At 43.3% G+C, this 16,930-nt stretch overlaps 1 protein-coding gene across 4 annotated transcripts in view; it reads left to right on the plus strand.

Annotated features, from left to right (window-relative positions):
• Window positions 1-1,569: 1,569 nt before the first annotated feature.
• ANO10 (anoctamin 10) overlaps window positions 1,570-16,930 on the plus strand; it is a 270,756-nt gene continuing 255,395 nt past the window's right edge. For 2 of the 4 annotated variants that reach the window (XM_030551034.1, XM_030551035.1), the window contains exons 1-2: window positions 1,589-1,758; window positions 11,658-11,810. In XM_030551034.1, the coding sequence (XP_030406894.1) occupies window positions 11,672-11,810 (139 nt within the window). In that variant the 5' untranslated portion in view covers window positions 1,589-1,758; window positions 11,658-11,671. Of the gene's footprint in view, window positions 1,759-11,657; window positions 11,811-16,930 lie in introns of all 4 variants that reach the window. The other 2 variants (XM_030551033.1, XM_030551031.1) reach the window with 2 other exon arrangements.

A 16,930-nucleotide genomic window follows, 5' to 3' on the forward strand; every position in this document is an offset into this window, starting at 1 on the left:
GGCAACAATTCCTGCTTGTATGGAGTGACTCTTGCCAGTTCAGCCTTTATATTACATTTTCTTTTAATTGAACCTTGACATATTGAAATAATCCACTTTTACTAGGACTCAAGGAAAAAATTAGTAATTTTGATGTATCATCAGAATTACATGCTTAATGACTGATTTTTTCTCATATGCCCAGAGTTAAACTGAATGCCAAATCTGGGGTCAGGAAATAGTTTTCTCTGGACAAGGACCTTGCAATTTTTTTCTTTCTGTAACATTGGTACTCATCTGTTATGATCGTGTGTGTGTGTGTGTGTATTAATTTCCTGAGGATTTGGGGGAGAGAAGAGTGACAATTCCTTTTTATTTTATTTTTTTGAAGTCTGATACTGGAAATATTAGAAAATTAACTGTATTCTGTACTGTTCTCTTTAGATGCCTGTACAAACAGAAAGTGTTTTCCAGATTGCAGGAAATTATACAATAGGTAAATAAAATGGATTTAGCATTTACTATTGTGAATAATCCCACTGAAATCAACGGGTTGTAAGTACATACTACACCCTGTAATACAGGTTTGCAGGGGTTGTCCTTAAATTAAGACTAGGACAAACAGGAGGCAACAAAGCAAGGAGAGGTAGGATAAGGGAGGGGAAAATAAGATTTTGTGGGCTAGTGGGAGACTCATGTATGTATTAGGAAGTAGTTTGTTTTCTTTAACTTCTTATTGCATAATGGATACTGCTGAAAGTACAGGAGCCCAGAATAGCTACTGCTGTTGGAAGCCATGATATCGGATGAGTTACAGGGTGAAAAGCAGGATACGGGATGGCAGGGAGCAGCATGACAGAAGGGCAAAGCAGATGGGCACAAATGACATGTAGATCTCTGATGCCTGCATGGGGAGCTGGGGCGTTGGAACAATTTGTATAGTGGGGATACTGAAAGCCATTAAACAAAACTGTAACCTGTCCATCTGATGAAAACCACTTCAAGCTGGGGGTGCTGCCACACTCCCAGCACCCTGGTGCTTTCCCCACACTCAGATGCAGCAGGTCTACGCTGGCAGCCTCATGTGGCATATGGACACTGCACCCCCCCTCCCAGCCCAGTACGGGTACAACTACAGGGATAGCGAGGCACTGCTTGGGCGCGTACAGACACACAGCAGCCTAGGCGTGTGTGTACCATACGTGGCTCTGTACACTCCCATGCAAAGCCTTTGCCTTCCCCGCGGCACTGCCACTTTTAGCAGCAGCAGCAGCTGCCTTACACGGTTGCCAGATAGGCCAAGCCAAGGCGTGACGGGTAATGGGGGGCGGGGAGAGGCGCAGGACCATTGGTCATGGATGTAGGAGGCCTGTAAGGCCCCTGCATGGAACAGACGCTCGAGGGGGCTCTAAACAAGCTCCGCCAGGGCCAAACGCTCTTACGCAAAGGGAGGGGCAGCTCTCAGACGTTATAGCCCCGCCCTTTGGCTCGCGCGAGCCTTTCTCTCCCCCGACTCCGCCTTTGCCTCCGAACGCGCGCAAGCGCTTTCCTCCCGCCTCGCGGCGCGTACCGCCCCCGCGGCCTCCCCCGAGCGCTTCTCCTACCCTCAGCCCCGCCTCGCGCCCCTTTTGGGCCCGCCCTTTTGGCGCGAGCAGCCGCGCCCCTATCACCGGCGCACGCTCCCTGTTGTTACGGTGGGTCTAACGCCCCCTCCCATCAGCCACAGCCGCTCTGCTCCCTCCCTCCCTTCCCTGCGGACGTGGAATAAAGAGGCAGCGGGTGAGTGCGAGCCCCCTGCTCTCCGCTAGTCCTGCCGCCCCGGCGTGTCTGCGCCGCCAGGAGAGGCGGTGCCTCCCTGGCCCATCCCTGAGTGACCCGGGGTCTGCTCACGGCTGGGACCCCAGAGACGTTGGGCACTGGGGAGGGGGTTCGGGTGAGGGGGCTGAGGCGTCAGGGGTGCAGGAGTCGTGGGGCGTTGGTGAGGGTTCTGTGCATTACGCTTATTCTCGTCTAGGACCCTGCGGAGTTGCTCCGACTTTGCCTTCTCCTCTGTCGCTCTCGAGCTGTGATCGGGGTGGGGCAGGGCTGAGTTGCTCAGATTTGTAAAGGAAGTAGCTCATCAGTTGTTACCTACATTTAATAACTGTCAAATGTCTTCCTTTCGAAGTAGGTCCCATGGTTTTTTTTACATCACAGAATTGGTTTGTGCTAATTGGAATTTGAACGTGAGCAAGTGAATTAGACCGCTTCTAGGATTTGCTAGTTTTTGTGATAACCAGAGCACTTTTTGCTCCTCCATGCCTGAATCGCTCACAGGTGTGTTGAAGTGTGAAAGATATACTTTGATGCCGTTCACAGCTGCCTTTTGTCTGTACAATGGTATCTTCTGAATTACAATATGATAATATTTAGATCATCCTTTCTCCTTGGAGCAAAAGTTATGTCTGCTTGTTTGGAAGCTAAGCATACTGATGGCACTTTATAAATAAAATCATGAAGTAGATAATGTAAACAAAGTCCTTTCACTGGAGAACAAATACTTTTTTTTTTTTTTGGCCTGAAAACCTTTATATTACATGTAACAGCTAAACAGTAATTGCATTTCTACTTCTGTTACCTGTAGATAGGGTGACCAGATCACAAGAGTGAAATATCAGGACACACTGGGCGAGTGGGGGGGAGAGAGGACGACAGTGACAGACACAGGCACACAGAGCCATGAGAGGGGCCCCTAGGAAGCTGCGAGAGGGGTTGTACAGCCCCTGCTGCAGCCTGCACCACAGGGCAAGGACACCTATTGAATTCAATGAGAATTTTGCATGTGAATTGATGTACCTAGTTTTGAGATTATAAAGTCAGAAGGGATCCGGTGATCACCTGGTCTCACCTTCTGTATAGCACAGACATAGAACTTTCCCAAAATAATTCCTAGAGGATAACTTTTAGAAAAAGCTTTTATAAAAATACTATGACCCTTAGTATATTGTTAATAGTTAATTACTCTCACCATTGAAAAGGTATGCCTTATATCCAGTCTGAATTTGTCTAGCTGCAACTTCCAACTGTTGGCTTATGCTCTACCTTTCTCTGCTAGACTGAAGTGCCCATTATTAACTATTTGTTCCCCATGTAGATACTTACAGTCTATTACCAAGTCATTTCTTAACCTTCTTTTTGTTAAGCTAAATAAATTGAGATCCTTGAGGCGATCACTATAAGGCATGTTTTATAATCCTTTAATCAGTCTTGTGACTCTTCTCTGAACACTCTCCAGTTTATCAAAATCCTTCTTAAATTGTGCACACCAGAACGAGACACAGTATTGCAGCAGTGGTTGCACCCAGTGCCAAATACAGAGATAAAATAACCTCTCTACTCCTGCTTGAGATTCCCCTATTTAGGCATCTGGTCACCCTATTTCTGTATGCATTTCCCCAGCTTTTTTTTGTAAAAATCAAAACTGAACTGCCCCAGAAATTCTGTCATGTGGAATCATTGTGAAACTCACATGGCTCCAACCCTGCAGATGAACCTTTAGATAGACTGCACAGACTTCTGCCCCTTGAGCTAATGGAGTAAGTGATGGCAGAGGCAGTAGGTTGTCATCCTATATGTGATAGATCAGCTCTATAGGGGGATGAGACACTTTTTTTGCCACTGGGTTTCACAGATATTTGCTACTGACAGAAGAGGAACTGTGAAACTCAGGAATCCTGGGTCTATTCCAGGCTCCTGAACGGAGTGGTCTCTAGTAGTCAAAGACCCTTCTTCCCCATCCCCTCCAGTCTATGTCTATCCTATTGCTGTCTAACCCCCTCAGCTCCTCATCTGATTTCAACCGCTCCTCACTACTGCTCTGGATTCCTTGTCCCAGTTTCCTGGTCCTGTCTCTCTCTCCTATCTCCCTGCTCCCATCCCTCAGATGCGATGTTTGTTCCAGACTGGGAAAATTATAAGGCTTCTTAACATTTCAATACTTCCCATTCTAAATTTTTGGTTGCTTAACTATAGGCTAGCTTTGCCTACAACAAAGCATATTCAGAACCTCTGATTAAAGGGATTATAAGTGTAGCAACCTCCGTCATAGCTAGTCACCAAAGATTGAACCCGAGCCATCCAGACTTAAAAGCATGAGCTTCTACTACTTGAGTTCAAGATATAACTCCCTTAGCTGGTAGCTATACAATTATCCTCTTAAAAATCCGCCAGAGAAAGGCACAAAACTCATGTTGGACAGTGAATTACAAAAGTGGCAAATATTATTATTAGACCTGCAATACTTTTCACAATGAATATCAGCGGGGGATAAACTGGGAGTTTAAGAATATTTGGAAAACAATTTTAGAATAACATTCGGTGCTGTGGTTTAAAAGAAAAAAAACCTGTTAAAACTCATAACTTAGCAGCATTCAGTGTTTGAAAAAAAACAACTTATAGGAGCTATGGGATACAAGTTAAGAATGTTGAAACTGGAAGACGTTACGCTTAGTTACCACTTGGCCAAGGGGGCATTCTATGTAATACTTGCAAGATTTCACTGTAACGTTTTACAATATATAGCAGCGCAATGCTGATTCTGTTGATATTGTTGAGCTATTCATGCTGATTTTATTTCAGCCCACATCTTAATAGTTTTGAATACTGTAGATCACAATTTTCAGCTCAGTTGGTCTGAACATGCAGAGCTTTAAAATCGCTATGCTCTAAACTGTATAAACTGCAGTTTTATAAACCTGCATGTCAGAGAACTGTGTGTCACTACTACTAGACAGTGGCACAAGGCAATTCAGTGTGAATCACAGAAATGTAGGACTGGAAGGGACATCAACAGGTCATCTAGTCAAACTCCTGCACTGAGGCAGGACTGAGTAATAACAACTAGACCATCTGTCGTGGTATAATTCCCCACTCTGAACCTTAGCATCCAAAAGATGGGGTACCAGCATGAATTCGTCTAAGCTCAATTACCAGCTTAGTACTTGTAGCGCTGCCACCAACCAGGAATTCCAGTGCCTGGTACACTCTGGTCCCCCCCCAAACCTTGCCCGGGGACCCCCAAGACCCAATCCCTCTGGATCTTAACACAAGGAAAGTAAACCCTTTCCCTCAGCGTTGCCTCTCCCAGGCTTCCCCTCCCTGGGTTATCCTTGAAGATTACTGTGATTCAAACTCCTTGAATTTTAAAATAGAGAGGAAAATCCACCTTCCCCCCCTCCTTCTCTCTCCCCCTCTCAGACTTTCCCTGAGAGAGAAAGTAATCCTAACACAGAGAGAAATTAACCTTTCTCTCCTCCTTCTCCCCACCAATTCCCTGGTGAATCCAGACCCAGTCCCCTGGGGTCTCACCAGAATAAAAAAAAAATCAGGTTCTTAAACAAGAAAATCTTTTAATTAAAGAAGGAAAAACAGTAAAAATTATCTTTGTAAATTTAAGATGGAATATGTTACAGGGTCTTTCAGCTATAGACACTGGGAATACCCTCCCAGCCTAAGTATACAAGTACAAATTTGTATTTTGCTGAAAGGATTTTAATTTGAACTCCTTCCAGCCAAATACACATTTGAACTCTTCCCAGCCAAATACACATTTGCAAATAAAGAAAACAAACATAAGCCTAACTCATCTTATCGCCTTGTACTTACTGTTTTGAATCTATAAGAACCTGTATCAGAGAGATTGAAGAGAAACCTGGTTGCACCTCTGGTCACTCTCAGAACCCAGAGAGAACAACAACCAAAAAACTAGCAGCACACACAAAGACTTCCCTCCCTCAAGATTTGAAAGTATCCTGTCCCCTGATTGGTCCTCTGGTCAGGTGACAGCCAGGCTCATTGATCTTGTTAACCCTTTCCAGGTAAAAGAGATATGAAGTACTTTTGTTCTATTAACTCTTACTTATCTGTTTATGACGCCATCCTTGACAGATGTTTGTCTAACCTTGTAAAAAACTCCAATGACTGCTATTCCATAACCTCTCTAGGTAATTTGTCCAGTGCTTAACTACTTTTACAGTTAGGAAGTTTTTCCTAGTGTCTAACCTAAATCTCCCTTGCTACAGTTTAAGCCCATTGCTTCTTTTCCTGCATGTCCTGACTGGGACGGGGGTGGGTCCAGGCAGTGAGATTGTGGGGAGGGAGGTCAAGGGAGTCGGTAGGTGTGTGGGGATGGACTAGGGGAAGCACGGTGGAGGAACTGAAGAGGACAGGACTTGGACTGGGGGAGTCGGGGGGGCTGAGGGGGATGGGACAGGACTGGGATGGGGGAGTAGGGTAGGGGCTGAGGGGAGCATGAATGGGACAGGGTAGAGAGAGCTGTGTAGCATGGGGTGGGGCGGGGGAGACAATGGGGCTGGGCTGGGGTGGTTGGGGAGAGGGACAGGATCTGGAGGGGATGAGACAAAGGGGAGCAGGACTGGAATGGGGAAAAGTTGAGGGGGTGGGACAGCAGGGGGAGCGATGGGGGTGGGATGACGGGGGAGGCTGAAGAAGAGATTTGGGGTAGGGGAAGGCTGAGGGCAGTGGGTTGGGGGGAGCAGGGGGGCTGTGGGGGAGGCTGTTGGAATGGAGGCAGGGACTGAGGGCAGTGGGTTCAGGGTGGGAGGTATGAGGGGACTGCGGGGGAGGCTAAGGGAACAGAGTCAGGGTGGGTGCTGAGGGCAATGGGCACTGGCACCTCTCAGCATTGCTGTGCTGGGCAGCAGACCTGCACCAGTGCTATGCTGGCGATGGAAGAGTCCTCAGTGGAAATGCAGACTTCATGACACAGACCCTCCTCATCACTTCAAACCAGGCACTGCTCTGGTCAGTCACTAGGCTCTTATCACTTTCAAACCCATGCAGGGTGTCTGGCTCTTTTTCAGTTCTCAGGTTAAGAAAAGCCTCTGCATTTTGTGAGGGCTTCAGCATTCACTTTCCTACTTGACAAACTATCTGCCTGATATGTTGCTCCCAGGGCATTCATCTTTATTTATTATCGGCAGGTCCATCAGATTAACAAGCAACGCAGGGGGAAGCAACACAATGGTGTCATGGATTTTTAATTTTTCAAACCACTTCGGCCTCAACAGGGATAACAGCAAATCTGGACAGAGCCAGATGGGTGTCAGGATGGGTTTGGGTATTTATTAATTAATTTTTTTAAGTGAAAATGTTTGGGTCTGAGCAAAGGCTGCAAACTTCTCTTTGGAAACCTCTGCTGATCTTTTGCCCCAGGGACTAATGACAGCCTGGAATCTGGGACAGATTTCCACATCCATGGGGTGAGATGATCTGGGGGAGAGGAGGGACTGTGAGGGAGGCAGAGGGAACAGGGTCGGGGGGCTGAGGGCAGTGGATTGAGGGTGGGGGGAACAGGGGGGACTGCGGGGAAGGCTGAGGGAACAAGGTCAGGGTGTGGGCTGAGGGCAGTGGGTCTAAGGGGAGCCCCCCCCCAGAGGGACCTGCCAGGGGGCCAGGTGAGCCCAGCAGTGCTTACCTGGAGCGGCTCCCAGCATCCAGCAGGCAGGTCCCTCCCAGTCCCTCTGGCTCCTTCCTAGGGTCGGGTTGGGTCGAGGGGAGGGGAGGCGGGGGGGCTCTCTGCCTGGCACCCGCTGCCCACGTCTACAAGCCTCGCCTCGCTGCAGCACGCAGTGGAGTGAGACCTCCTCGCTGCCTTTCTGTGTGCCTGGGACAGGAGCAGGACTGTGCTCTGCAGGCTCCTGCCGGCCGGGCGGCAGGCCCTGTGGGGTGGCACCACCACACCGGGAGCTCAGCTGCGCGTTGCCCCAGGGCCCAGGGAGGAAAGGTGAGTGGTGCCGGTGGCACCGGCTTGCCGCGGTCCCCCTCATATAGGGTGACCAGATGTCCCGACCAGTGTGAGGTCGGGACACGGGACAAGTCCCTTAAAATCGGGACTGTCCCGGTAAAATCAGGACGTCTGGTCACCCTACCCGTAGAGTGCTACCATTTGTGACATGTCTAAATGGATGTGGCATGCCTTTCTGGAGCATGTCAACTGTAGTCCATACTACCTTCTGGATGTACCCCTTGGACCATCAAGTAGTTGATGTAGGAAGGATGTTTATTATTTGTGTTGAGACTAACATGCCAGTTGCTGTGCACACACCTATTGCACAGAAACTGAGTGCAATTCTGCTTGGAAGGATGGCTGTAAAATAGCGTAAGGGAGTTCCATATTTGTATGTCCCTAGTTTCTTGATCAAATATGTTTTTTTTTTCCCCTATGTTGTGCGTCATCACAAATAGTAAAGGTTCTGCGGGCCAGGTTATACTCTGTGACATCTGTGTAACCCTGTTGCCTCCAGATAACCTCCTTGGTGACACTTGTGCAATCTCAGACAGGAGCAACTGACTGGAATTTATTCAATGGTTTTGTTAAAGCACAGTATGGAATAGAATCTTCCTATTTACTCAGTTCTGTAATGCTAATTACATTACAGAACTGAGAAATGTAATAAATCCTTTTTGTGACTAAAATGAGAAAATACAACTCTGAATACTTAAAAGGAGCAGATCTTTTTGAATAAGAAGCTGCCATTTTTATGCAGGACACTTTTGGAGCAGAACTATGTACTTCAATAAAATATACTATCAGCTAATAAAACTTACCATTTTTCCAGTGCTAATCATATTGAAAGCTTTTTACAAACATTGACTAATTTTCACAACATCCCTTGGGGACCGACAAGTATTACCTCCATTTTAAAAATAGGAAAACTGAGGCAGAGAGTTGAAGTAACTTGTCTAAAACAACACTGAGTTACTCACAGAACCAAGATTAAAATTCCTGACTTCCAGTCCTATTCTCATTCTTCTAGATCAGTGGTTCTCAAACTTTTGTACTGGTGACCCCTTTCACATAGCAAGCCTCTGAGTGAGATTCCCTTATAAATAAAAACCACATTTTTATATATTTAACACCATTATAAATGCTGGATGCAAAGCAGGGTTTGGGGTAGAGGCTGATGACTCATGACCCCCCATGTAATACCCTCGTGACGCCTGAGGGGTCCTGACCTCCAGTTTGAGAACCCCTGTTCTAGAGCATGCTGTTTGTACAGATTTACATCTAAAATGTAGATTTACATTTTTATGAATCTAGTATTCATAATATATTAACTTAAAATGTACACATTTTATTTCAACATTGTGAACACCAAATACAGCAGGATTATGCCATGTATGAGAACTAGCAAGTGAAACTGACTTCAAACGCAAGTGAAACTGACCAGGCTAATAAATGATAAATTAGATTTTTAAACATGATTTCAGTTTTAATATTTTAAAAAGATAGGGAACAAATTACTGTTTAAATTGAGCTGTGTTGACTTCATCTCTATAATTTGTAGCTGTACCTATACTGGAAATACCCTTTTCTGTATGCTTCATGGAGAAATCCAGAGAAGCTAGTGTGAAAAATAACAGGTTTCAGAGTAGCAGCCATGTTAGTCTATATCTGCAAAAAGAGCAGGAGTACTTGTGGCACCTTAGAGGCTAACAAATTTATTTGAGCATAAGCTTTCGTGGGCTACTGCCCACTTCATCGGATGCATGTAGTGGAAAATACAATAGGAAAATAGATATATACACAGAGAACATGAAACAATGGGTGTTACCATACACACTATAAGGAGAGTGATCAGTTAAGGTGAGCTATTATCATCAGGAGAGAAAAAGAACTGTTTGTAGTTGTAATGAAAATGGCCCATTTCCAGCAATTGACAAGGAGATGTAAGGAATTGGGGGTGGGGAGGGAGATAAGCATGGGGAAATAGTTTTACTTTGTGTAATGGCCCATCCACTCCCAGTCTTTATTCAAGCCTAGTTTGATGGTGTCCAATTTGCAAATTAATTCCAATTCAGCAGTCTCTGTTTGGAGTGTAATCACATCAGCCACACCATCAGGGACTTGTTCACTTGCACATCTACCAATGTGATATATGCCACCATGTGCCAGCAGTGCCTCTCTGCCATGTACATACGTAGTCTCTACGTAAATGAATAAATGGACACAAATCAGACGTCAAGAATTATAACATTCAAAAACCCGTTGGAGAACACTTCAGTCTCCCTGGCCACTCGATTACAGACCTAAAAGTCGTAATATTACAACAACAAAACTTCAAAAACAGACTCCAACTGCTGAATTGGAATTAATTTGCAAATTGGATACCATCAAACTAGGCTTGAATAAAGACTGGAAGTGGATGGACCATTACACAAAGTAAAACTATTTCCCCATGTTTATTCTCCCCCTTTCCCCTTGCAGTTCCTTACATCTCCTTGTCAATTGCTGGAAATGGGCCATTTTCATTACCACTACAAACAGTTCTTTTTCTCTCCTGCTGATAATAGCTCCCCTTAACTGATCACTCTCCTTATGGTAACACCCATTGTTTCATGTTCTTTGTGTATATATCTGTCTTCCTACTATATTTTCCACTACATGCATCCGATGAAGTGGGCTGTAGCCCACGAAAGCTTATGCTCAAATACATTTGTTAGCCTCTAAGGTACCACAAGTACTCCTGTTCTTTTTGTGCAAAATGGACATTCTGCATAGGATTGATATAATCTTGTTGACTTTGAATGAGAGAGAGAGAGAAACAGTACTTTCAGTCAAAGACTATGGATGAAATTCTGGCCCCATTCAAGTCAGTAGCAAAACAAAATTTCCTCCAATGAGGTTATATCTAGTCTGTTGTTCTCATGTACTGAGCAGGCAGATGACCAATTTTTCTTTTGACAGCGACTCCTAAGTTGCTCTGTGAAGCATATAGAAAAAAGATATATTCTTGCAGCACATTTTATCCAAGTGCTTAAGGAATAATGTCAACATAAAACTTCAGTTCAAGTCAGTGAGACTACTCATGTAAAGCTGTGCACGTGCTTAATTCTTTGCAACCTAGCTTTAGGTTCCTGTCTGTGCCACTAACTTGCTGTGTGAAATTAAGCAAGTCTCTTAATCACTGCGCCTTACTTTACCCATCTGTAAAATGGGAATACTATTTACCTACTTACCTAACAGAGGTGCTGTGAAGTTTTAATTAGTGTTTGTAAAAAAGGCTTGCAAAATGTTCATGAAAACTTATCATAGTCTGTTTACTCACCCTTATCAAGATCATTAAAAATCAAGTGATGTTATTTATCACCTGTCTGTCAATTTTTTTTTTTTCAGCTGGGTAAGGGCAAAATATACTGTATTACAGAATAAACGCATTAGTGTTCTTTTTATTAACATTTTAAATTCTCTGACAAATGTGCAAAATTAACATTTTCAGGCTCTTGTAATGTCTCTTCAACAGTTGTCACTGATTTTACTCTGTTGGGAAAGGGGAGGTGTCCTCCTTTCTTTTTCTCTTCCATTTATTTTGATTTTTTTTTTTCGGTGGTGAGGAAGCAATGTGCTATACATGGTGGCAACAGTCATCCTAGATAAAGAGAATGGGATATAGCTTCAACCAAAGACTGGCAACATTATGTTGAGTGACAGCCTGTGGAGTTTATTCAAGTGCTACATAACCCTTCCCTCCACCAGGCACTGAGCGTGTTACCCACAGTATGCCTCCATTCACACGCTAACTACAAACAAATGGTAACTTGTAGCAAAGTTCCTTTTTTTGCAGAGTGTATCCTGTAGTATTTTTAACATTGTTGTGTTTGTTGTCTTTTGCATTTAGCAAGTTGTCAAAGGATGAAAGAAAGCTGGTCTGCATTCGACACGTTTGAGCATCATTTCAGGCCTCTGGTAGTTATTGAGCTTGCAAAAGACGCCAAAGAGGAAACCAAAGAATGGCTCACTCAGAGAATTGTGGACAAAAAGAAAAATGGAGGTGAATACAATAGTTCCTTTTCAGAGATTTTGAAATTGTATTGGTTGATGGTAGTCTATTGTAAATAAATGTTTTGATGCTATAGTAAAGTTAAATTCTTAGTGACTTGTTGAGAAACAAGTTTAGCAATATATTTGATTTGCAGCAAAGGAAGAATAAACTTTTCTTTTTTTCTTTTCTTTTCTTAGTGCTTGTCCCTTTGTATATTCCACTCTAGGTGTGCATGTGCCTAGATTAGAGGCTTTTTGGTAAGCAGTGTCTGTTTGGTCTGTGCATGTTCCCTAACTATCCCTGTGTCCCATACCCAACACAGAAAAGGTAGTGTGGTATCAACTGGTAATTCAGTTCCTTCTTTTCACCCTTGGCCTGAATTAGTTAGCTCCAAGGTGCATGCAATTAAGCCTTCATTGAAAGAATTTGGTAAGAAGAGCCATGGTAAAGTGTTTAAAGGAAAATTTAAGCATCCTCCCAAGGAAAAGAGGGATACATCTCCTCATAAATACTCTTTAAAAAATAGGTCAAAATTGCCTTTCTCCTCCAAGTCAAGCAAGACTCCACATCCTGGTACAGGTACAGATGTTGCATTGAAGGAGCAGGGTACTGGCTCGATGTCAAAGGGCTCTGTAATTGTGCCTGCCGCTGAATCTTTTGGTATTGAGCTCCCCTTGGCACCCTCCCAGTGTGCACTGATTGCTTCCTCATCATTGGCACTGACTGTTTCTGCAGTATAGGACAGGTTGGTACAGAGCACTACATTGATGGTGTCAAGTATGCCCCATGGTTATAATGCTCTCCAACCTTCAGTGCTGATTTGATACACTGATTTGAGGGTTTCTAATGAACCTGAATGCCCCTTATTATCTGGAGGCTTAAATTTGCCTCTGGTACTAGAATCAATGCCTCCCTTAGCACTGTTTTCCTTTCTGGTACTGACTGTAAGACAGGATCAGCCTCATACCACTCATATCCCTGCTGATCCTTCTCTGGAGTCTGATGTATCATATACATCACTTGACTGTCAGCATAGCAAGAGTGACTCACCCACATACTCTTCTAGAGCTCATTCCACAACTTTAAGCTCTGGTAGAGGGTCTAGGTTGTTCTATCATTTAGAGATAGAGTTCCCATATGGCCCGGGAGCCTTCTTTCCACTCACACAATGTCCCTCAGGAGCCATACTAGGGTTCCTGTACAAGCACCCTTCCCAGGTACCCTTCCAGACAGTAAAGGAGAGAGACATCAATCTGGTCATATGAATCTCCTGATCAGATCTAACAAGACGAAGAGGCCTCAGAAGAGCAAGATCAACCCTGTTGAGAAAGTTCAGTTTTCATAGTCCTTTGTGAGGTTATCTGATTAAAGTATGACCATATAGATCATTGTTGCAACCTCTGCTGTATATTTGCAATAAATCTTGTACAAAATGTGGCATGTAGTTTTGTACTTGAAGTTATGAATATTGGCTCTATACCTGTATTTCAAATGTTTGCCTCTGGGGTAACGCTTGCAAAGTAGTTAGCCAGCACATCTTGGAGGGACTATTCAAATTAAGTGTCTCATCAAGAAACACTTGACTTGACAATGGACCATGGGAGACGCCCATCTACTCAGAATGTCCTTCAAACAGTGCTGTTTGAGGTAATGGCTTCTACTATGCATGGACATGTGACTTGCCCATGTGTCTCCAAACACTGTCTTGTCACCTGTAATTTTCCACTAGCTGTTCTGAGGTTTTTCTTTAAAACAATAGGTTTCCCTCCACATGGCAGAAAATATAAAAGGCCCTGGAAACCTCTCCATTTTGCCTCTCTCCTGCTCCAGCTTCTTTACTGCTCAAGCCTCTGTACTATGAACTTCAACTAATAGGAGCATTCTAACCAATGGACTGAGGACCTTCCAATGATTTGGAAACAGCCAGAGACTTGTCTTAAGCCACCAGTTTATTCTATCACTGCAACGAGCCTGAACTAAGAACTTTGTAATTACTGTATGTATTTGATTCCTTTAACCTATTTTAACTCTCACCTTTCTCTCTTTTTTTTATGAATGAACTTTTAAATTTTAGATACTAAAGGACTGGCAACAGTGTGATTTTTGGGGTAATATGTAAGTTGTATATTGACCTGGGTGTGTGGTTGGTCCTTTGGGTTCAGAAGAACCTTTTATTTGATTAGATTGGTTGTAAGGAACCACTCATCTCTAAGTCTGGTGTTTTTGGTGGTAATACAAGGACTGGAATGCCTAAGGAAACTTCTATGACTTTTTGTTAGCCAGTGTGGTGAAACAGAAGTTTACTTTTGTGGCTGATTTGGTATGTCCTATGGGGGATTAGCCACCAGTCTTGGGGTGTATCTGCCCTATTTCTCAGCAGTTCATCCTGAATTAGGCACCCTCATTTGTGACCCACAGAGGCATGGATATATCCTTTCTCCTCTTCTCCTGATGAGACAGTGACACCGGCTTTACTTTCATTACCTGATGACTTTAAAAACTTTCAGGGGCTATAGAAAAAAGTAGCAGCTTCACTTCAGATTCCTTTAGAGGAGATTCAAGAGACTCAAATTATTGGATGTCCTTCACAATACTGTGCTGGGAAGGATTGCTGTTCCTATTAATGAGGATCTTTTGGACAAAAACTTCTGTTTTCGGACTTCAAAAAAGACTGAAACAAAGTATATTTCTGTTAAAGGAGCCAGATACTTTCTCCCTGTACCTTGTAGTAGCTGCAGTTAATGAGGGGTGTTAGTGGTACTGTTTATTCAACCCCCTATGATGATTCAAAATGTTTAGGCCTATTCAGATGGAAAAATGGTTCTGCAAGTTTGCAGTACTATATATCTAATAACCAAGTTCATATGGCAAATGATGACTATTTCAATTATAATAAATTAATGGATTTTATAGACAAGTTGTTGCGGGAGCATAGGAAACAATTTTAATTACTAACAATGTAAAGATAATTAATGGCAAGATCCTTATTACAAGCATCATTAAACCCTGCAGATACAGCTTCATACTCTGTGGCAACTTCCACTGTAATGAGTTTTGTCCTGACTCCAATCCTTGGGCATTCCAAGAGAAGTCCAGGCCAAAGTGGAGGACCTTCCGTATGATCTTATAATCTTTTCAGTGAGAGAATGGAAGAGTCTCTCCACACTTTTAAAGACTTCTAGGCCACTTGATATTCTCTAAGTATTTACAGCTCTGCAATGAAAAGAATACGCAGTGAGCCTCAATCTTACCCAAGACAGAGGTTAACTCCACCCTCTTTTTATCACCATCTGCTTGCACTGTATACTAGGAAATGTCAAAAGGCACAAAAGAGAAGACCACCTGATGCTTCTACTTTCTCATCACAGCGGTCACCAGCAAGCATCCCTTTTGATGGGATTTTCAAGAGCTACAGAATGACCATCCCTCCAGATTTTACTCCCCCGTTCTTCCCCGATTTCCTTCATATATTTTCTTTCCCATTTTCAGGGCGCTTGGAATGCTATTTCATCAGAGAAATGGGCATTAGCAATTATTACAACTGATTGTGATTTAGTTTCACACTGTATCCATCCCCACTCACCTTCTTGTCCCTTTTCAAGGATCTCTTTCACGAGAAGGTTCTCATCGAGAACATGGATACTCTCCTACAACTGGGCACAATAGTACCTCTTCCTCCTCTGTATGGAGAGAGCGGTTTTTATCCCCAGTATATTTCTTCATATCCAAGGAAAAAAAAGGAGATGGGAAGCTGGGGATTTCAGAATGCTCAACACTTTCATTAGCTATTTGAGATTCAGGATGATTACCCTAGCCTTTAGTATATTGTTGCTATATCTGGGAGGTAGGTTTGTTGTTCTTGACTTCAAATATGTTTATTTCCACATTGACATTCATCCTGCACATAAGAGATTCCTGTGATTAGTGATAAGCCCAAATCACTATCAATAAGGATTCTTCCCTTTGGTCTGTCTGTGGCACCAAGGATATTTATGACATTGTTAGCAATGGTAGCGATATGCCTATGAAAACAAATTATAGTGGTCTATCTATATCTGGTCCACTGGCTAGTCAAAGGAGTGTCCTCGCAAGATGTTCACAATTCCATGACAATGGTTCAACTCTTTCAGACGCTTGATCATAGGTTAAATTAAGAAAAGTTTTGATACTAATACAGTATACAGAGTTTTATTGGAGAAAAACTGAATTCCTGGACAGCCAAAGTGCACTTACCTCAAGAAATGTTCCAGGCTATGTCTAGTCTGATAAGTCAGCCTAAAGTGAGCTGTTGAATAATAGTAAGATCTTGTCTCTGTCTACTGGGTCACATGGCCTCTTACACTTTTGTGATGCAGCATGCAAAACTACATCTCCCCTGTATGCAAGTTGGGTTGAAGACGCCATACACCCTGATCATACAAAGTCTGGATGTACTTGTGTAAGTTCCACAGAACATCCTATGCATCCTTGATTGGTGGAAAGATGGCTTTCCCTCTTCAAGTAGGAACAGTAATGATAGGTGCATCCTTATTGATTTGAGAAGTTCATCTGGGTGGTCATTTAGCTTAGGGAAAATGGATTCCAGAAGAATCTTTTAGAGTGGTAGCCGTGTTAGTCTGTATCAGCAAAAAGAATGAGGAGTACTTGTGGCACCTTAGAGACTAATACATTTATTTGGGCATAAGCTTTCGTAGGCTAAAACCCACTTCATCAGATACATGCAGTGGAAAATACAGTAGGAAAATGTATATACACAGAGAACATGAAAAAATGGGTGTTGCCATACCAACTCTAACGAGACTAATCAATTAAGGTGGTCTGTTATCAACAGAAGAAAAAAACTTTTGTAGTGATAATCAGGATGGCTCATTTCAAACAGTTGACAAGAAGGTGTGAGTAACAGTAGGGGGAAAATTAGCATGGGGAAATAGTTTTTACTTTGTGTAATGACCCATCCACTCCCAGTCTTTATTCAAGCCTAATTTAATGGTGTCCAGTTTGCAAATTAATTCCAGTTCTGCAGTTTCTCATTGGAGTCTGTTTCTGAAGTTTTTTTTGTTGGAGAATTGCGACTTTTAGGTCTGTAATTGAGTGACCAGGGAGGTCGAAGTGTTCTTCGACTGGTTTTT

This window comes from Gopherus evgoodei, chromosome 2 (assembly GCF_007399415.2).
Source record: "Gopherus evgoodei ecotype Sinaloan lineage chromosome 2, rGopEvg1_v1.p, whole genome shotgun sequence".
Taxonomy (NCBI): domain Eukaryota; kingdom Metazoa; phylum Chordata; order Testudines; family Testudinidae; genus Gopherus; species Gopherus evgoodei.